Here is a 22,915-nt window from a genome sequence, read left to right as displayed (position 1 = left end):
GTGACAGTGTTGATTACAGGTGTGACCATACATGTGTCACTGTTACAATACATGTACATCACACCTGCCAGGACATGTGACAGTGTTGATTACAGGTGTGACCATACATGTGTCACTGTTTCAATACATGTACATCACACCTGCCAGGACATGTGACAACCATACATGTGTTGATTACAGGTGTGACCATACATGTGTCACTGTTACAATACATGTACATCACACCTGCCAGGACATGTGACAGTGTTGATTACAGGTGTGACCATACATGTGTCACTGTTACAATACATGTACATCACACCTGCCAGGACATGTGACAGTGTTGATTACAGGTGTGACCATACATGTGTCACTGTTACACTGCATGTACATCACACCTGCCAGGACATGTGACAGTGTTGATTACAGGTGTGACCATACATGTGTCACTGTTACAATGCATGTACATCACACCTGCCAGGACATGTGACAGTGTTGATTACAGGTGTGACCATACATGTGTCACTGTTACAATACATGTACATCACACCTGCCAGGACATGTGACAGTGTTGATTACAGGTGTGACCATACATGTGTCACTGTTACACTGCATGTACATCACACCTGCCAGGACATGTGACAAGTGTTGATTACATGTATGGTCACACCTGTGTCACTGTTACAATACATGTACATCACACCTGCCAGGACATGTGACAGTGTTGATTACAGGTGTGACCATACATGTGTCACTGTTACAATACATGTACATCACACCTGCCAGGACATGTGACAAGTGTTGATTACAGGTGTGACCATACATGTGTCACTGTTACAATACATGTACATCACACCTGCCAGGACATGTGACAGTGTTGATTACAGGTGTGACCATACATGTGTCACTGTTACAATACATGTACATCACACCTGCCAGGACATGTGACAGTGTTGATTACAGGTGTGACCATACATGTGTCACTGTTACAATACATGTACATCACACCTGCCAGGACATGTGGCAAGTGTTGATTACAGGTGTGACCATACATGTGTCACTGTTACAATACATGTACATCACACCTGCCAGGACATGTACACACTAAGAAAGTCAACAATCTCTATTAAAGTTGACATAATATTCTACATTGTGCAGTTTACTTGCCAAAGATGCCATAAACAATTCATCATTAGTGTTGCTGTGATTGGAATCATGAAAATTCATTAAAAATCTAATTTCCCAATGTTGAAACTATCTACTGCTGGTCTGGTAACACCATCTGATATCATCCAGGAACAAACAAGTTGGAGTACACAGGTACAAATACACTTATCTTACCTCACACATAAATGTCGCTTTCTGATTGGCTGAGCGCTCATCTATTATTTTCAATGTACCCCGCTTACAAGCGAGTAACATTTCAATGTACCCCGCTGTCAATGGCAACTCATTTGGTACTTCGTCGTAGTAATTCTTTATCTCGAATAGCATTGAATCACGTATGATGTACGGAAATTACCGATGTTTTGCTAATGCAAATCGATGGAAGGGAGATAAATCTGTTTTTCTTGTCAGCAAAATCTAGCAATGGCTACAAAAAAATTTGTACACGTGCTTCAAACAATTCAAAATTAACATTAAGGTGTTCGGTAAGATAAATACGTTGTTCACTGGTCCCTCGGGGCCCATGGGTTGATGTACCATTGATGTTTGTTTATGCCCTTTGGGCTCAGGGAACATAAACAAACATCGAGGGTACATCAACCCATGTCCCCCTCGAGACCAGTGAACAACTTATAATATCAAATCTCTTCTGATCATAACTGTGCATATATCCCTGGATAAAACAACAACCAAGCCCTATGAAAGGGCCGTGGGGGAGTGTACTGTTTAGCATGAAATAATTAAAAAAACGTAATCATTTATAGTTAAGTCAATTCTTCTCACAAACGATTCACAAATTTTACACAGAAAACTGATTGATGTAAATCAAATGTTTACTGTTATCATAATTGTGCTAGAATTTTCGAAGTCAGATATAACTAGATCCAACAACAAAAGTAAACAGTGGTATTTGCTGAACACATATTGTAGTGATGAAAACAGCACAAGCTGGCGTCCCCATATTTCCCTACATTGACACTGACAATCTGCACTTTCAAAGATAATTTCAAAGTTTACTTTTAACTTGAAATCTTGTGTGCATGGTTTTTATCCACATTTAAAATTTAACGAGAAATTAATGAGATTAGGACCCTCACGTGACTCTCACTAACTGAGTACCACAGGTATATGACACCGACACTTCATCTACGTGATCCTAAACGATCAAGTGTCAGAGCACAGTGATGTCTTATATTAAAAAGCATACAAATACGTGATGTGTGTCAATAAAATCACATGTCTTTAATCTGATATAACTAGCAAATAACATGAATCGAGGAATTTGCTCTATTGATTTTCAAGCATTATTTCTTTTCAATGTAAAACCAACACCTCAAAATATACGGAACAAACATAAAGGGTTTGCTGGATGTAAAACAGGTATCATCATTTTCAGTTGTAGTTTTACCATTCCTAAATGCATTCCAAAATTAGCAGGTACTAAAACATTGTACACACCTGTATTAGAATCAGGATCTTCATGTCTATAGACAACAACGCGTGGCACATAAAAAGGTTGGGACAAGTTCTAGGAACTGCAGGGGATTCGGCTCCCATATGTAAGGGCTGACCAACAGCCAAGCTGCAACTGATTAAACATAAAACTCTGCTATATGACGAGCACGGATGAAGTAGCTGTGGTGCTCTTGATGTCGGTGTCCAGTCTACGATGCCAAGAGAGTGTCAGACATGGCCGTGTAGCTCTTGACTCGAGAAAATATCAGTGGAGGAAAATTTTTGGGTTTCAAGTCAAAGTTGTTGATGACTTCTTCTCCTGTGGATCTGTGAAATGAAAGCATTAAGTGTGTAACTAGGCGTTTGAGATGACATGTATTTTGGGTTGAGGTGCACTGATAATTGTAATGGTCTGATTAAAAAAGGTTGCAGTGCCTGACGAGCACACACAAACCTTATTCAGAACTGAAATCCACAGGCCCATAGTACAAGTATATACAAAGTTCAACAGCAGAGTGGATTTCTCTTCAAAATAGCATGACAGATAAACAAAGCAATATTTTCAATAAGTATATGGTTAGAAGTTGACAATAGATAAATTTATGTTTTGACGGTTGTTTTTTGTATTGATAAATGAAAATGTTTATTATCAAGCCCAGTGTAAAGAATTGGGGCAAGCAATTTGTGAAATAACATTCACAGAGATTGGATCAAAGTTATTCCTCTATCTGACATATCTATATTCCAAAAGGCTCACTAAAACATAATCTGACTTACTTGTAGTATATCCGATTGAAGTACTTGCTCCACGCAAGTTTGGTGTGAGCTCTGCGGCCTAAGAAAGTGAGTTCAAATTCCTGAAACAAGAAATATTCACATTCCAACTACTGTACAGAAGAGTCACAGTTCTGATAACGTCACACTGCAGGGTGACAGAATTCGCCTACTCAGCAATATGCCTTTCTTGAGTATTTATACACAGTGTTAAATATATTCTCAAAGAAGGTTTACAAACTGGATTTGGTTGGCTGTTTGGTAATATACCATAACACAACATGCAATAAATATTCAGTCATATATTTTTGATGTGAAGAACAACCAAAGAAATTGCATCAAGATTATAATCTTAAAAGAAAGTCAGCTGTTAATTTCACATAGAAGATAAGACTGGTTGATAAATTTCTGAACTTTGTGGTAATTTTTTTATCATAAGAACCACAGGAACAGATCCTGGGGTGACTGTAGGTTTACTGACATGCTAGCCCAAGACATATAGAGGAAGTACCATCCCATAGATAGAGGATACTTAACTTGCTTCTGTGTAATACCATTTTTATTTAACGAGTTTAACAAAAATGGTATTTCACGGAAGCAAGTTTAGTATTCTGTTTAATACTCTCCAACATAAACTGATAGAAACTGCCTACAGTGTGATGACTCTCAGCTTTCTGCGAGTCAAGCAAGGTCTAACATCATTCAGACAGAGGTATTAGCATTGTGACGTCATAACTGTAAGCCATTATGATGTCATAGGTCTAGTGGTATTACACTAGTGCAATATTGACATAAAAATATTACACTGCAGTATCTTCCACTGTGAGTACTAATATTTTCTGTCTCTGTGCAACAACAGTTAAGAACTGAACAGTATTGTTCTCAAGGCCGAAATGTGCACACAGAATCTGCCGCCAGTACCTACCACAAAAAACGTGGACTCTCCCTCTGATTGGGGATTGGGCTGCTGCCGTCGCTTGTAGCGGTGATATGTGTTGTCAGTACCCGTTGAATCCCGCTTGAGAACTGCAGAAATCTGAGACAAACCATAACATATACATTAATTACTTACTGATATCCAGTTAATGAACATTAAAACAATTGCAGCAAATGAGTGTAGTTAAACTCCACCCTTGCTTATATCATAGCAGGTCATTTCAATAATGTGGGAAAGCCTAACACAATGCAAGACGTTCTCCACAAGCAAGCCTGGTGCTGATAGACAAAACTCATAACTGATAAAAATCAGGATTCAAACAACAAAACAAATATTGGCATGGTGACGGTATACTGAAAACTTCAAAGTTCACTGTCACCAATCAGACATCAACCTGACTCAACTTGTACAGCAGGATAGTGATCATTGCAGTCCAGTCACTCACAAACACTTCATCAGCAAGACTACTAAACATTCCCATACTACACCCGTGTTGAGTGAGTGAGTTAATATTTAACGTCACATCGGCAATATCTCAGCCATATCAGCTACACCCGTGTTGAAAGAACTGCATTGGCTACCAGTTAGGGCCAGAATTGACTTTAAGATCCTCTGTCTGACATACAAGTGCCTCCATGGTTTGGCTTCCTCCTACTTGTCTGAGTTCCTACATCCGTATATTCCCGCATGCAACTTGCGCTCAAAACACACAAAATCTACTGGTCATCCCATCCTAGATACTGAAATCATTTGGATACCGCTCATTCTGATATTCTGCACCTGTGCTTTGGAACTCTCTCCCTTGTGCCATTAAAAGCTCTGACACAACTGCCATCAAGTCCAGGCTTAAAACCCACCTTTTTTCAGCATATTACTGAAATAATAATTTCAACTGTAAAAACTCCAGTGTAAATATTCTGTAGCGGTTTGCGCATGCCTTAGGGTGTAGAATAGGCACAATATAAATATGCATTTATTATTATTATAAGTATCGTGCTCCATGCTATTTACCTTATTCTTCTGCAACTTGTAGTATCCACTCATGAGGCCCTGTTGCCTGAAGCTTCTGTCTCGCATCCGGGTGATCATCGGGTGACCATCGCCCTACAGGACAAAAATTGGATTCTCCGGGGTACACCTATTCGATCAGGATTGGACACCTCCCTACAGGACTGAGTTTAGTTTGATCAGCAATATACAATGGGGTCACCAGAAATGGGCAAACATGGGTAATGGACACTTTAACCATTCTATTCTGGAATCCACACAGGAAGACAAGCATGGGTAATGGACACCTATTCTACTGGAATCCAACAGGACCACAAGCATGGGTAATGGACACCTATTCTACTGGAATCCCCACAGGACCACAAGCATGGGTAATGGACACCTATTCTACTGGAACAAGAATCCCACAGGACCACAAGCATGGGTAATGGACACCTATTCTACTGGAATCCCCACAGGACAAGCATGGGTAATGGACACCTATTCTACTGGAATCCCCACAGGACCACAAGCATGGGTAATGGACACCATGGGTTGGACACCTACTGGAATCCCCACAGGACCACAAGCATGGGTAATGGACACCTATTCTACTGGAATCCCCACAGGAAGACAAGCATGGGTAATGGACACCTATTCTACTGGAATCCCCACAGGACCACAAGCATGGGTAATGGACACCTATTCTACTGGAATCCCCACAGGAAGACACAAGTATGGGTAATGGACACCTATTCTACTGGAAGGACAAGCATGGGTAATGGACACCTATTCTACTGGAATCCCCACAGGACCACAAGCATGGGTAATGGACACCTATTCTACTGGAATCCCCACAGGAAGACAAGCATGGGTAATGGACACCTATTCTACTGGAATCCCCACAGGAAGACAAGCATATTCTACTGGAATCCCACAGGACCACAAGCATGGGTAATGGACACCTATTCTACTGGAATCCCCACAGGACCACAAGCATGGGTAATGGACACCTATTCTACTGGAATCCCCACAGGAAGACAAGCATGGGTAATGGACACCTATTCTACTGGAATCCCCACAGGAAGACAAGCATGGGTAATGGACACCTATTCTACTGGAATCCCCACAGGAAGACAAGCATGGGTAATGGACACCTATTCTACTGGAATCCCACAGGAAGACAGGAATGACAATTCTACTGCATGGGTAATGGACACCTATTCTACTGGAATCCCCACAGGAAGACAGGAGCATGGGTAATGGACACCTATTCTACTGGAATCCCACAGGAAGACAAGCATGGGTAATGGACACCTATTCTACTGGAATCCCCACAGGAAGACAAGCATGGGTAATGGACACCTATTCTACTGGAATCCCCACAGGAAGACAAGCATGGGTAATGGACACCTATTCTACTGGAATCCCCACAGGAAGACAAGCATGGGTAATGGACACCTATTCTACTGGAATCCCCACAGGAAGACAAGCATGGGTAATGGACACCTATTCTACTGGAATCCCCACAGGAAGACAAGCATGGGTAATGGACACCTATTCTACTGGAATCCCACAGGAAGACAAGCATGGGTAATGGACACCTATTCTACTGGAATCCCCACAGGAAGACAAGCATGGGTAATGGACACCTATTCTACTGGAATCCCCACAGGAAGACAAGCATGGGTAATGGACACCTATTCTACTGGAATCCCCACAGGAAGACAAGCATGGGTAATGGACACCTATTCTACTGGAATCCCCACAGGAAGACAAGCATGGGTAATGGACACCTATTCTACTGGAATCCCCACAGGACCACAAGCATGGGTAATGGACACCTATTCTACTGGAATCCCAACAGGACCACAAGCATGGGTAAAGAGACCTATTCCACCCATGACAACCCAAAGTCAGCACAGGGTATTTTGTCCCTGTCGCAGCATGTGAGTCAAATCGAAAGTAACCCACAGGACCACAAGCAAGTCGAGAGTAACCCACCGTCAGGGAAGAACCGGACCATCCTGTAATAGTAGACCAGGTGGAATGGTCTGTAGAAGTTGTCCAGGCCTTGCTCTCCCTGTCTCACATAGCCAGTCCGGCTGATGTAACAACCTTCAATAACAACAGACACTGTAACATTCTTCTTACACTAAATAAGCAAAGCAAAATGGTACATGTAAGCATGTTATCACACCCATGATCACATATTATTCTCCTAAGCCTTATATTCATCTTCTCCTAAGCCTTATATTCATCTTCTCCTAAGCCTTATAATGATCTTCTCCTAAGCCTTATATTCATCTTCTCCTAAGCCTTATATTCATCTTCTCCTAAGCCTTATAATCATCTCCTCCTAAGCCTTATATTCATCTTCTCCTAAGCCTTATATTCATCTTCTCCTAAGCCTTATAATCATCTCCTCCTAAGCCTTATATTCATCTTCTCCTAAGCCTTATGTTCATCTTCTCCTTATGTTCATCTTCTCCTAAGCCTTATGTTCATCTTCTCCTAAGCCGTATAATCATCTCCTCCTAAGCCTTATAATCATCTCCTCCTAAGCCTTATATTCATCTTCTCCTAAGCCTTATGTTCATCTTCTCCTAAGCCTTATGTTCATCTTCTCCTAAGCCGTATAATCATCTCCTCCTAAGCCTTATAATCATCTCCTCCTAAGCCTTATATTCATCTTCTCCTAAGCCTTATGTTCATCTTCTCCTAAGCCTTATGTTCATCTTCTCCTAAGCCTTACATTCATCTTCTCCTAAGCATTATATTCATCTTGCATATAGACAAGAGAAACAAGTGAAACCAAATTTGGTTTTGTATACACATATTTTTCTGAAATCGTCAAGCAAACTTTACCATGGAACAGTGGGTGTGGTTTCTCAATGAACATCGTCCTCCAAGACCCGCCATACTTCCTGGGATGGCGAGTGTTCTCTCCCCAAACCCTGCAACAAACACACAGCAGCATGTTATTATCAAAATAAGGATGTGTAACATTCAGGATGATATTAGTTGTCATCTTCTACCTTCAACAGTCGGATACAACTTAGTGACGAGAGCTGACTTACTTCTCACAGGCAATTCTCCACAGCTCTTCATCTCTGGCACACACATAGAAGCCTCTGCACACCTGAAGATGGCAAAGGTAAATTCAGGTGAATACAAAGATAGGTAAATACATAGACATGGAGGTGAGGTGAGGTGAAATTGGGTTTTACGTCGTGCTTGAGAATATTTCGCTCATATGACGACGTGCATGCGTGTGTATGTGTATGTGCGGCTGCTTGTACTAGCCCAGACTGAAGCTGGTTTTATAGTGCTAGCTCACTGAGATACCATGCCGCAGTGAAGCATGAATACCCCACTCAGACACAATATACGGACTCCGAGCCGACCAGTCCTTGTTGTACCCATTAATGCCGAGCGCCAGGCAGGGACCAACAAGTACCATATTTTAACGTCTTTTGGTATGACGCGGTCGGGGATCGAACCCGTGACCTTCCGCTCTCCAGGCGGATGCTCTAACCACTACACCACGGAGGCGGTCAGACATGGAGGTAAATCAAACTAGTTGTAAATATTGAATATGCAGGTAAATGGAATATGGATCAGATTAATTTCTATAAAATATTGCACAGTCCTAAACCAGTATCTGCAAGCTCATTTTTAGAATTCACAGATTTTATATGTTTATCACTTGTAAGGTCAATAATCTGGGGGAATTCCAAGTCATGATAACGTGAAGATCCAGGTTAGAATTGATCTTCAGTAAACCATGCCTGTCGTAAGAATCAACTAACAGCATCGGGTGATCAGGCTCGCTGACTTGTTTGCAGCGTTAAACAACTAAACCAACCAAAGTCATGAGCTACAGATCCTGGGTTGACTAAGGAAGGTAACTCTGCACAGCTATTTGCAAGGCAAAAGACATGTGTGCCTGTTTTAAAACAACGGTGCTTGGACATATATGAAGAAAAGACGATGGTCTTCATGTTTATTTCTGAAGCAAATAGCATCTTGTCCACTGAAAACAAATGTTAATAAAGGGAGATAGCAATGCCTACCAAAGACAAGTTCTCCAGAGACCTAATGTCAAGGTCGTTTGAGACAACCCAGCGGAAGATGTAGATGATGAGTTCCAGCGGCAGAGATGAGATGTGTGTCGCCTGCAAGGGACAAAGCAACATTGTAACAACAGGTATAGTTTGGCATGAAATGCATGTGGACCCGGTTTTTTGTAAATATCTCTTCATCCAATGACCCAATCGATCTCAAACTGTGCAAGTGGATGTTTTGTCAGACAACCTAATCACATTGTAAATCACCGATTTTATGCATTTGTATTACAGAATCTGTCTATGTAACTGTCAACAAAATAAACAGCAGAACGCAGAAGGCTTGCAGAGGGGGGAGCCAATGACCTGTAGCAGCGGTAGTGTTGGGTCATAAAGGTCAATGTTCGTCAATGTAGGTCAGCTATGCTGATGACCCTGATGTCAAAAGAATCTAACTTTGGATGCCTACCTTTTTGTACAAGGTTTTGTTTATTGGTTGTTGGTTTATTTTTCACAATTGTTAGCACGATGTTCTTTTTCATGCCAAGAGCAAAAGTTGTACGTTTCATGTAATCCGACACCTTATAAATCGGTTTGCTATGTTTGCTCTCTTTTAAAAAAAAATTAAACACATTTCTAATTAAACGTTTAGCATCATCTGAATAAGCTTTCATGATGACAGCTAGAAGTAGTCAATGTGAATGATCCAAACGGTCTATCACTGTGCAGTGCACAAGTAACTATCATGAACTGCACGTGCATTTACCTTTATGACCCAACACTAACGCTGTTACAGGTCATTGGCTCCCTCCCTCTGCAAGCCTTCTGCGTTCTGCTGTTTATTTTGTTGACAGTTACATGGACAGATTCTTTAATACAAATGCATAAAATCGGTGATTTACAATGTGATTAGGTTGTCTGACAAAACATCCACTTGCACAGTTTGAGATCGATTGGGTCATTGGATGAAGAGATATTTACAAAAAACACCGGGTCCACATGCATTTCATGCCAAACTATAATACCAAACACACAGCAGTACAGTCAACCTATACACAGGGGTCAAAACTAAACCCAAACAGTCAATGTCGTGAAGCAAATGCTACAATCAACAGTTCAGGAGGTCCCGTAACTTTATACTTGATCTATAGCAGGGAATAGATACCCTTTTAATCCTGTAAATCACAACAGACAATGGGAATGCACATTTTGTAAATTTTGTTATCCTGGGGTTTTTTTGTATCAGCAACAAAGTAAAAAGTTTGAAGTTAGTAACATTATATTTTGTCAGTGAATTTTACAGAAATATTTTGTATAGAATAACATGACAGACTACACAATGTCATCCCAAGAGCATTTTGGCACAGACTATGTCCTGTTTCCTTTCTGCTTTTAGATGACAGCCAAATGATTTATCTGAAGCTTGTTCCAGCTGTACCCACCCTTTGTGGCAAGCTGGGCTGGCAGAAAGTCTTCTCTCCAACACTCAGCTCCTGTAACTGTGCCAGCAAGCATTCATCGTTGTCCTCGGACAGGGCCCTGGCATCAAACAACACAGACCTAACTACACAACACACACATGGATATATAAACTACGAACCAGAACCCCCTGGAGGTAATTTGTTTTGGTTTTGGTTCTTTGTGTGTTAAACACACTCAGCAACCTTCCACCTATATGATATGGTTTGCGTTGATGATGAGCACTGATGTATGAAACTGGGATACTATGACATGCATTCAGTTATGTAGCTGCCTCTTACAACAACTATAGGTTGCTTGGGACCAATGATAACAAGGAGTCTCATAACTGCTTGTGATTGCTTGAATTAGATTCCTTAGTAATTCTGGTGGTGTCAATTGTGTGACGAGCAAAGTGTTTAACCACGACACTACCCTATCACACTACCCGATTACTCAAGACACAGGTACCAGACTTGGACAACGTTATTAGAAAGCTCAGAAGCTAATAAGGCTGGGAAGGGTAAATCTGGAGCCAGTAGTACCCACAAGACTTCCCGTACACGTGGCCAGTCACTTGATGTATTGACAATACCAATACTCCATGATTACACTACAAGTCTCCAATGTTCACATTTCTATCTGACTATTCACTAGTGTTGGGAATTGGTTGAAAACTCACAATTAATGATTGCTTTCATTACCGACAAGAAATCATCGAAAAAAATTGGTTAGCGTCATTTCTCAGATTTTCCTATTCGGTTGTTATTGTAGATAAGTATAAATGATGCAACTTGCTACTTTAAAGTGATGACTAATATATCATGAACATAAACTTACCAGAGTCTTCAAGAAATATTCAGTCATAACGTTTGAGTTAGTGAAGTGGGTTTTCTAAGAATTAAACAAGTTTTAAGGCCCTGACAACTTCGAAGATATGTTCCATCGTCAAGTGTTTCAAAGACTAAAACAGTAGTTCCAAAATCGTTTGTGTGATCGATTACTTGGTCATTTGGTCACTGCGACCAATCTTCAATTATTTCAATTAGTCAGAACACCACTACTATTCACATATTACTTCTGACTTCTAGTTTCTGTAAATTTCAGTCTACTCATGAGCAGATCACCTTAGATGTGTATCTAAATAGTTTTACACCAGTAAAACAGTTCTAAACCTGACATTCCGTACCCAACTCCTGAGACTAACAGAGGATGTATCCCTTCCCTACATTGGTAATATGATGGGAGATGTCTCTACTATCAAGGAACCTCACGATTAATGCTGTCTCACTGTGTTCAAAGTGAACCAAATATCAACACAACACAATGTTTCAATATACATATACATGGACATTAATTTAGCTAAAAGTAAAATAATTGTCTTTAATATGGGTGGGCCTCTGTCAAAATATGAAACATTCTTCTTTAATGGGAATCCTATGGCAATAGTAAATGCATATAAATATTTGGGGTTAATGATAACGCCTAAATTGATATGGACTAGAGCCTGTAAAACATTAGCGGAGCAGGCAAGTAAAGCATTATGGCCTATAAAAGCATTGATCAGACGTTTTGAATTTATAGTAAAAGATGCGTTCTTTTTATTTGATAAAAAGATAACTCCAATTCTTACATACAGGGCTGAAATTTGGGGTTGGGAAGAAAGGACTTTGTTCTCCATATTAGTTATAAATCGTCGAATGCTGTATCATACGGGGAGTGTGGAAGATATCCACTTTATGTTTCCTATCATATTAAATGTATTAAGTATTGGCTACGATTGTTAAGAATGCAACGTCAAAGATATGCTTTCCAATGTTATAATATGCTGTTGTCCATTCTTGAGAGAAAAAGGCCGAGTTGGGCCAATCAAGTAAAATATTTACTTTTTCGTTATGGCTATGGTTTTGTTTGGATAAGCCAAGAGGTTGGGGATCCAGATCGATTCATTTATATCTTTAGTCAACGTGTTAAAGAATGTGCTTATCAGAACTGGCACTATTCTCTTCAGAGTGATTCTCTCTCGCATTTTATAATTCTCATAAGTCTTTGCTTAATTGTGAAAAATATTTGTTAAACATTAGTTCCCATGAGCATAGACGTGTATTAACTTTATTTAGAAGTGGATACCTGAGTAAGAAAAATGTCTTTACTAATAACTCCTACATTTGTAAACACTGTAATGTAATGCTGAATGAAAGACATGTACTGTATGATTGTGTATACTTTGTAACAGAGAGAAAGCGATTCATCCCAAATTGTAGTAGTGGTAACCATAATAATGTTTCAAACCTGTGCCAATCAAATAATAACACCTTTCTGTTAAATCTTGCTAAATTTCTTAAACATGTGTTTGAATGTATAAAACTAAAGAAAGTAACTCTGTAGAATCTTATGTTATATTGTACATTTGTACTTTGGGTCATATGGCCTTTCTACAAATAAACATCTTGAATCTTGAATATACATTTACATATCTGTACGCAATAGAAACAAAGCCAATATGAAGGCTCCAAGCATACCTATACATGTACACTCATTTGGGAAAGTTTATCATGATTTCTTGAAAATTTATATAACTGTAAAACTCACTGGTCTTCTAGTGATGTCTCACTGTCTTGTCTCTCTGCAATATACAACACAATAAATATAATGTATGAAATGTATGAGTGAGTGAGTGTATGAGTGAGTGAGTGAGTGTATGAGTGAGTGAGTGTATGAGTGAGTGAGTGAGTGAGTGAGTGAGTGTAGTTTACGCGGCTTTCAGCAATATTCGAGCAATATCGTGGTGGGGACACCCATGTGGGGAATCAAACATCAGTTGTCAGTTACTAAACAGTTGTCAGGAAAGCACTCTGGTCAGATAACAATGGCCCTGCCCACAACAAGGGGGACACTGAAAATCCTGTTTTCAGAAGAAAAGCTCCCTGCAAAGCACATAACTTGATAAATTGCAAGTACATGTACTATAATACTAGATGATTTTCAGTTGGTGATTCAATTTCTTATCAGTTTCAGTTTCAGTTTCCTGAAAATCTCACTTCGAAACTAATGTCCCCAAACTAACCTCACTCCCGTCACATCATAATTATTCACTGACTGAGACAGGGTCAGCTCTTCCATCTTCATATTCCTTTCCATGTCACCTATCTGCCACAAGGTGAAATAATCATTTCCATATTCCAGTCACCCGACATGTTGACAGTTAGCACGAAAACATTCAAATGACTTGTTGATTCTACCTCTAACCTGGTAGTTGAAGACTGCTCTCTTACCACATCACTGGCATGCAAACTTTCCTCAGTAAGAAAGATGGCCCCCTAAGTGTGCTACAAATCAGATATCCCAATCATAACTTGACTTTAATCTAGTTACACACCCTTGATCCCCCATACACCAGTCAAACAATTGCCACAGGGTGGTGGGGTAGCCTAGTGGTTAACGCGTTCGCTCGTCATGCTGAAGATCCAGGTTTGATTCCCCACATGGGTACAATGTGTGACCCTGCCATGATATTGTGGGGTTCAATGGCCAAGGCAAACCATCTCAAAGTTCTCATTTAATAGTTTGGTAACAATAACACACAGGATCACTTTCCAGTAAAAACAATGTTGAAAATATAGTTGCGGGCAACGATGAGGTCTCCTTGGCTTTACTTTCTATCTATCTATTGTATCTGAGGGCTAGATATCATCGTCCAAAACGGAGCCAGAACACATGTTTTGACAGGCGAGCAGATCTTCCAAATACAGCCGGGGTCACGGGGGTCATGTACCTTTTAAGTAGTTCCGGAGAAGAAATAGTTCCCTCTTTAAAAGGCTGTATCTCAGTTGTTCTTGGGTCTACGTTCAAAACAACTAGTGTTCTGGAATCACCAGGACATCATCTACCATACTGGCATTTTTGGGAGCAGAATTTGCACATTTTGCAAACTACTCAGATAAGTGCTGAAAAACATGGCCAAAACTGAAAACAAAATAACTGCCAAACGGTACGTTTTAGCGACTTGACCCGTCCAAGCAAAAGTGTTGGGAATTCGATTGTGCATCTGTACAAGAAATTTGGAAGTGTTGGAACAATTAGTTCTTGAGATATTTGCTGTCAAACGTTGAAATTTTGGAATTAATTTTGAATTATTTCCCCTTTGCTATTGGGCCAAGAGCCTAGAGGTTTTTAAGGGGAATATCTACACCTGGGTGCGCATCTGTGTGATTTTTTGTAAGCGATTCGGAGCATTGGTTTAGGAGTTATGTTTGGTACAAAATTCGGCGGAATATTAAATAATAATAATAATAATCCGAACGATTACAATAGGTCTCCTGCCTAGAGGCAAGGAGCCCTAATAATAACCATCTACTATAACAATGTCACATTTCAGGTAACACCTTCCCTGTATTCACTGCTATGGTATATATTCCGCAACATCACAGCATCTGTGGTGATCAGGACATAGTGTAACTGTTGTCTTTCAGATCTGATGTTTTTCCTGGTCATTCAAAATGTCCTCAACATATATTTCAAGATTGTCTAAGTGAATATGTTGGAGCATTCCTCAACAAAATTAGATCAAATCATGAAAATGTCCAAATTCAATATCCATGCACCTAGTTTTTGTTCGTAATTCAAACGATGTCTCACCTCTCTGTGATCTTACAGAATAGACATCGATCTTTGACTCAATATCTGGCACCAAATGCATGGCTTTCTTGTAGAACAGGATGGCTGAAACATGAAACAACAATATTGTTTTGATATTTCCAAATATAGTCATTCATGTCAAATATATTCATGTTTTCAATAACTGTTAATTTCCTGCTAGGGTTTCTCCATTCCTGTAAGATAATATCTAAGATCACCATGTTAACAAGGACAAAGCTATTATCACACATCAGTATATATTTAATCAAAAGAAACTCTTCAACTGGTAAATGACATGGCTAGGATGATGCTGAAATGAGACATCTATATCACCTCTTTTGCCCACGACATCTCCAAGAAATCCAACCTTCATTTGGACACAAGTTAACCTGTACCTAACCACCTCTCACCAAACTGTCACTTCCTCATTCAACATGAACCAATTATAGCCATGTACACATGCAGGTGCTAATCAGATCAACATCTACCTGGCCACCAGGTGATCAACAGAAATAACAAACACCTGTAATTGACCTGTAATCACACAATACCTCTTAATTAAAATGACCAAATTTGTTAGCAAATTCTGACTGTTTCAAGAAAGGTGTCATTAAGTAATTCCAGTCCATGCATGCATAGAGGATGTGTTTCATTCCCATTAACAATCATTACCCATACAATGATAAGCCAGATCAAGTTGTGGGCCCAAGGCTGATTTGAGATCAAAATTGTTTATTTCATGTAACAAACACTTGGAATAAATATTTAAGCCAAAAGGCAAAATAAAATTATTTGCCTTTAATGTCTTAAGTTCCCCTTCACAAACAGACATGAATAATTTTGTGGATTGGATAAACTTGGCCAGCTTAACCTTATTTCTGATGAAAATTTATGGGGTAATTAAACTTGACCCGTTCGCCACAGATAAATATGCATCTTGAATGTCAATCTAAATTCCCATTTGATCAACCAACTTAAAGATAATTTACCAATCAATCATTACTTTCTGTCTCACTTGTACACATGTATGTACATAAATTATATTTAAAGTTGTAAAACACACAGCCAATCATTCCATGATTTTGTCAAAATGTCTTCTTCACCTGTCAACCTTATCTATAAATGATTCTTGTTCACCCCTTTCAACTGCGGTCTGCGAACATCTTGAAGTCACACCTGCCTCAACATTGAACAAAATCCACGTCAAGGTTCTGGACATACCACAATCGCAAAGGAGGCCACATGTTATCCCATGAGGTCTCCGAACATCACTTTGAAATCCATGAAAACACACTGGCACCAAATCTAAACCATATCCATGAAGCGATTCAGCAGATTGGTCTACTACTTTCCATGACCTCAAAGTTGAGGTGATGGTCACCATTATCACCTGTAGGGGTGAATTTTCATATTGCGATATATTGCGATGCGGAAGCATATATTGCGATATGTATTGCAATATATTGCAAGGATTATTTTTTTTAACAAAAACTACTTATAATCGAGTTAATGCTTGATTATAAATCAAAAACACAACAAAATCACTATGATTGATTAACCTTTTATAAAAACTTTTAATCATGACAAAATAAAAATGTAAGTAACATTTGGCACTAATGAAACAGAGAAAAAAACAATTAAAAAAACGGAAATATCCGAAGATTTCCGAGTGTTACGAAGTTTTTTGATCAGCGTATTGCAATACGTATCGTTTTCATGTCTGAACCGGTAAATACTGGTAAACTGGTTATATTGAGCAGCCCTAATCACCTGGGGTCAAAAGTCAAAGAGAACTTGGCTCAAGAGCTAAATAAATCCATGGTTAGGTTCTGGGGATAGTCTGCTAACAGACTGACTGACAAAGCTTAGATCTAAGCTCACTGCTTTCCAATAGTTTATCTTCTGCTGCTATAAAAAACTGAAGCTGAAATATGATACCATTAAATGGCTTTGAAAACTGGCACAGAAAAGCAGCTTTAAATATGTTCCATGATGCCTGGCAAACCGGGATAAGTTGGTTTGGCGCAGAGAACGCATTTAAGAGCAGTGGCGGTGCAAGCAAAGAGGAAACCCATTTGGTTTGTGAAAGGTAGCGCAGATGTAGGCTAGTGCACGTGCATTGCATGACGATGAAATTGATTCTGTGCGTAGCTGTCGAACTCGGTGTTTGCTGAGACAGGCCGAGGCATCACCCATCGCACTACACATGATCGCGGACAACCTGGGGCCCCTTCACTAACAATGGCAAACGCCACTGGGCTGCACTCATGCATGCTAAAACGGGCCAGTTGTCAGGTCGGTGTTCAACATATCCTTGTTTGCCAGTAGTGTTCAGAATTTGACATTTTTGCCTTACTCCACAGTCAACATGGTCAAAAACAGATCATAAAGAAAATATTTGTAAGACGTAACAGAGTACAAGCAACTAATAAAGAATCCTGTTTCAGATAGATAATAGTTAAGTAATAGATACATACCTTCATAGAACGCACCACTCCTCTCTGCCTCACTTCCCAGCAAAAACAAGCGAGTGGCCTGAAACGGTCACATGTATTTGATCATGTTGATACAGGTTCTGTAACATGAGGGTTGATGTGCGTGAAGCAATATTCACTATTACCATACACTGATACTATTCCAGAAGCATAATGTGAAGTTTGAACATTTGCCAATATACCAGCTACATAAAAACAGACTGTGAATAATCCTGCCTGGACAAACCAGTGATCAATCGGTGAGCACATCCACAACTTCAGACTATGAGGACATACAAGGAACTGTGCCACCGAGTCCATTTTGTCACCTCTATGACCAGCATCTGCTGATAGAGACCTAATCTAACCATGATTCCGCATAAGGTGACTGGAAAATACTATCTAAACAAACATAAAGTAAGCAGTAATGTCTTTAAAACACAAACTGGTTGATATCAATAATGTCAACATGCATATGTAAAAACAGAAACAGCAAAATGTTTTCACATATACTGCGAATTAGAATCTATATATGCACTCATGTGTGAGGTAGGTGCATTGCAAAGCCCTTACTGTGACACCCCTGATGCCAAACACTCATGATGACATCACTCTTGTGAACCATGATAGGATGATAGTGAAAAAAAAGAATATATGTCAGCACTTTCTTGAAATAATTATGATAATGTAACAATATAGTTGAATATACTTCAGTTCTTTAAAATACACCAAGTATTAAATCGCAGATACATATCTAGTATGTTGTGACTATTTTTTTAGTCAGCATGAAAAGAGCTTTTAATATATTTTATTTTAATATTCATCATCTATGTTACTTTAGGTTGTGGGTGAATATCCTGTTTTATTACATGCACTGAATTTGTAAATAGTAATGACAGCTAGTAAAAATCAGTGATTAATCAGATATCCTCAGCTGCTCAGTGCTGCAGTGATAGATTGCTAGTGCTCAGAATCAATTCTTGACAATTCAATATGACATGTCAATTAAATATCAACCATTACACATCAACACACAAATCATTACCATATTACCAGTGATAATAACAACGACAATAGTATCTGATCATGATGATCAACTCGATCTTACTCTGGCTTCTAGCACTGAAAGTCAGACTGAATAATCTTGAACAAATTAGTGAGCGATCCATCTTTGGGATATGGTCAAATGTAAAAGAACAAATGACAAAAGTCAAATTTGGTCAATATCTAAAATATCACAAAAATATAACATATGTGTTGGGCCCCACTCCTAACTACACACATAGGACATTTCTTTCCATTTTGGAAAATATAATAGCTGAGTAATGGCCATGAATAGTTTTTTCAACATGGCTACTGTCACGATTTCAAAACCGGATTCGAATATCAACAAACTGGGATGTTATCATGTGTGAAAGTGTTTGAAGATTCAGCTTCCATGGTCCTGGTTGTTTCTGAGAAAATGTTACAAAGCACAACGGATAATATGCTTACTTGACTTTCAATCAGGGAAGCTAAATTGGTTCACAATTTGAAGTCATTCCCTCAAAGTTCAAAACAATATCCAAAAGCCTATATGCTCACAAACTAAGATCATCACAGTGTATAATCATTGTGCAAGGTCATCTGTTTTGGTATTGAGAACCCAAAAGCAGAAAACAGCAGTTGTGTTTAAGGTATTGTGAAGTGATTGGCAGACATCCCAGCTTTAAATAAAATATTCATGAAATGGGAATTCGTTAATATCTTTCCCTGAACTTAATCATAATTCCATACATTCAAGCAGAACAAGTGAACACAAACACCTTTTTCAGATTTTGTATGGGCCAGTAATTTAGTACAAAAGAAACCAAAACACACTAAATATTGATGGTCATACCTCTTTTTCAATGGCCTCTTTCCCTTTCAAGGCATGATTGTGACCAAGCTTCTGGCTACGGACATCTTCCAACTCGTTCTTCCACTTCTCTCGGAAGGTGAACAGCTCCTCTTCCAAGCTGGGAGATTCCCCTCTCCCTTCTTCCCGTTCCTCCTCATTAACACAAGGAGTGGGCAAGATTTCATCAGACTGGAAAAAAATGGACAACATCCATGATCTGCTAATGTTGAGCAATCTCAAGAAACAAGTCATGTTTTCAACATACATTTGAAGAGAATTCACAAAACAAAAAGATGATGTTTTATGTTGAAAAGAGAAATATGTTAATACCATATACCTCAATTATCTATTATACTGCAAAACTGACTAGATCTAGTGAGATGCTTGGGCTTAAATCCTTGAACCATATTATTTTCTCTTAAGTCCATCTCTTTTCCCAATTAAATAAACCAAATAAAACTTTGCCTCAAGTTCTGAATTTTCCATCTCACCGAAGCTCCTTTTCATTTATAATGGAGATTTTTGTTTTTATCAAAAATATATATTTTCAAAGGATAAGAGCCAGTCTCATACCCAATAAACATGATAAAAGTTCAATTTATTTTACTTATAAGAATTCAGTTGAAGTTATCATGCTGCCCTCCATATTCACTGTACTACAGCTTGACCATGGAAGTATGTACCCTCTTGTCTTGAGGACTAGAAAGGGTTAATAATGCATTTTACCAGATGGCTTCCACCACTTTATTAAAGTATGAGCACTATTTAATGATCTGCAATACTTAGCATTACAATATAATCATGTTTGGGGGGCTTGCCCCCACAATACAGCTTGAAATACATGCTTTCAGAAGACAATGCATTTTTAGGTAACTCAAATAACTGAAAAATATAAGTTTCCTCAAATGTGGCCCAAGGGAATATCACTGATGAGGTTTTTGCACATTATTAGGAAACTTCTATTTTTGAGTATGTTTTTTAAGTGTAAGTCCAATCTTTTATGTTCATGAACTGCTTTGGTGATCAGTATGCTGACGTAGTCATAAAAACACATTTTAGAATACTAAAATTCTGTTTACCTTTAGCTTTATTGACCAATGTTTCAAATAGTGACACTGCTATGTTGAAGCTACTAGCACTGTTATATGTGGCTACATAAGTACTATACAAAATGCACTGCAGTTAGGTGGCTTATAACATACATGTGTACAAGCCTGCACCATGTTAACAGCATCCCACTGAAAGAAACTTACTCTTAACAATATGCCAGTGATTGTAATTCATGCAACAGCTAACAAAAATGTCACTTCCCTGTTCATGTAATGAGGTTATTTCCCAAATGGCTACTAAGTCGTTTTAAGAAGATATATCCTACATGCAACAACAACCAAATTGACAAACAGCTATCACTTCCGATTACTTTTGCTGACATAACACGTTATCTCAAGCCAACAAGGAAACAATTCATGAGCAACATGTATTACGAGTCCCCGGTCAGTGAAGTATCATCATACACCATAAACAACTGATTTCATGAAACATCAAAAGTTAATAAAACACAACAAATGACCCGTACAATATGTCTAACATTATGCAATACAGAACGTCTCAGTCAATGGTTCTTAAAATAGCTTTATATATGTTTCGGAACAATATGGCAAGATAATTTGTTAAACGATATTTGGCTTTTGTGCAATGTGTTTCGATGTTTTTAATGCACAGAAACATGATTACAACTATCCAGGCCGACTAGGACGACTATGTTATTGTGCGCAACCGGCCTCTACGCTAAGATGCAAAGTTCAACAGCGCGTGGAGCGCAAAGTCAAAAACGATGTCAACATGTTTTCTACTTGGAAGAAGGTCACAATGTTTAGACGAAATTAAGCAAAAGTAACGATTAACAGGCATCGACATGTCGATATTTTAATTCTCTTACCATCTCCAAATATTATAAAAGTGGAGATACTTCAAATAAGTAGTTCTCTGAAGGTATAACAGATAACAATTGAACAGGCAAAAATTCTTGATCGTCTGACGGCAGCCATATTTACTTCTCATTGAGGTGATAGAGTAACTTCCCCTTGAGTGACTCAGCTCGACGAGCGCCACCACAGCTAAGCTAAGCTGGGCCCCGTCTCGCAGATATAAAATGGTCTCTGATATAATATTGCGACGGGACCAAGTTAACATACTCCGTCATGTGCCCAAATCTGACTCATACACGGTTACTTCAACTTTCATTTCATATGAGCAGAGACCATGTAGTAATAATTAATCATATGATCTCTGATATGGGCAGGAGATTTTGGACAGAATTTCGTATCTGCCAATTTTACTCATGTTCCCTTGGGATTGCAATTTTGGGATCCATATCAGAGGGGATACAGCTTTTTGAGAAAGTGGGGATGCACACTTCATTTTCACCCTTCTTCACCGGTCAGTTAATAGACTTTCAGGACTAAAAGAGGGTGTGCGCAAACACACACACACTCTCTCTCTCTATCTCTCTCTCGGCTTTTGCATTCTATCTGTAGTTTGCGGTAGAGAATAGGCTTTGTTTCAACATTGTCTGGAACTAGCTCCATTGGTGTGTCGTCTGCTTTTGCATTTCCATTAACGTCTACACGACCCACAATTGCCCCTCAACGATAGTTTGGTATATTTGTAAAGAATATCGTTGATTGTATTTGGTGTAGAAAGAATTCAGTGAGTTTGATATACGATGACAGCCTTTCCTTACGGTAGTTGGATATGAGTTTGAGAGTGTGACCAACTGTCTGAAGTGTAGTAGTGAAAACAAACTGACCATAAGCGCATCGAATGTATTCATTGACAGCATATGGATCCCGTAGCGAAAATTCTTGTTGACTGGATTCCTGGATCTGCCGTTGTATATGCGAGTCCATCTGCCCATCTAGTTTGGAATCTGGTGATAGTGACTTATGGTAGAACTAAAAGTAGGCACGACTTTTCTTTTTCAGTAATTTAGGGTGAAAGACATCGTCAGCTTTGGGAGTTCAGACGTTCAGGGTGGTTGTATACTTTGCAGTGGCTGAGAACATTACAATGTTGACTTCGTTTGAGATGCTTACCCCGA

At 39.1% G+C, this 22,915-nt stretch overlaps 1 protein-coding gene across 1 annotated transcript; it reads right to left on the bottom strand.

Moving 5' to 3' along the window:
• Positions 1–1,725: 1,725 nt before the first annotated feature.
• Positions 1,726–21,870, bottom strand: LOC124286254 (F-box only protein 9-like). Its single transcript, XM_046722599.1, has 15 exons — positions 21,755–21,870; positions 19,816–20,004; positions 17,940–17,997; positions 15,463–15,546; positions 13,417–13,450; positions 10,809–10,905; positions 9,376–9,477; positions 8,380–8,441; positions 8,168–8,256; positions 7,274–7,417; positions 6,466–6,500; positions 5,324–5,416; positions 4,301–4,411; positions 3,379–3,458; positions 1,726–2,928 (listed from the first exon to the last, which is right to left on the bottom strand). Exons 1-15 carry the CDS (start codon positions 21,755–21,757, stop codon positions 2,811–2,813), a joined length of 1,299 nt encoding a protein of 432 aa, XP_046578555.1. The 5' UTR covers positions 21,758–21,870; the 3' UTR covers positions 1,726–2,810.
• Between the last annotated feature and the right edge of the window lie 1,045 nt (positions 21,871–22,915).

Source organism: Haliotis rubra, unplaced genomic scaffold (assembly GCF_003918875.1).
Source record: "Haliotis rubra isolate DU_JTF1 unplaced genomic scaffold, ASM391887v1 Scf38, whole genome shotgun sequence".
NCBI lineage: Eukaryota > Metazoa > Mollusca > Gastropoda > Lepetellida > Haliotidae > Haliotis > Haliotis rubra.
This window is presented reverse-complemented; position numbering and strand designations above follow the sequence as displayed.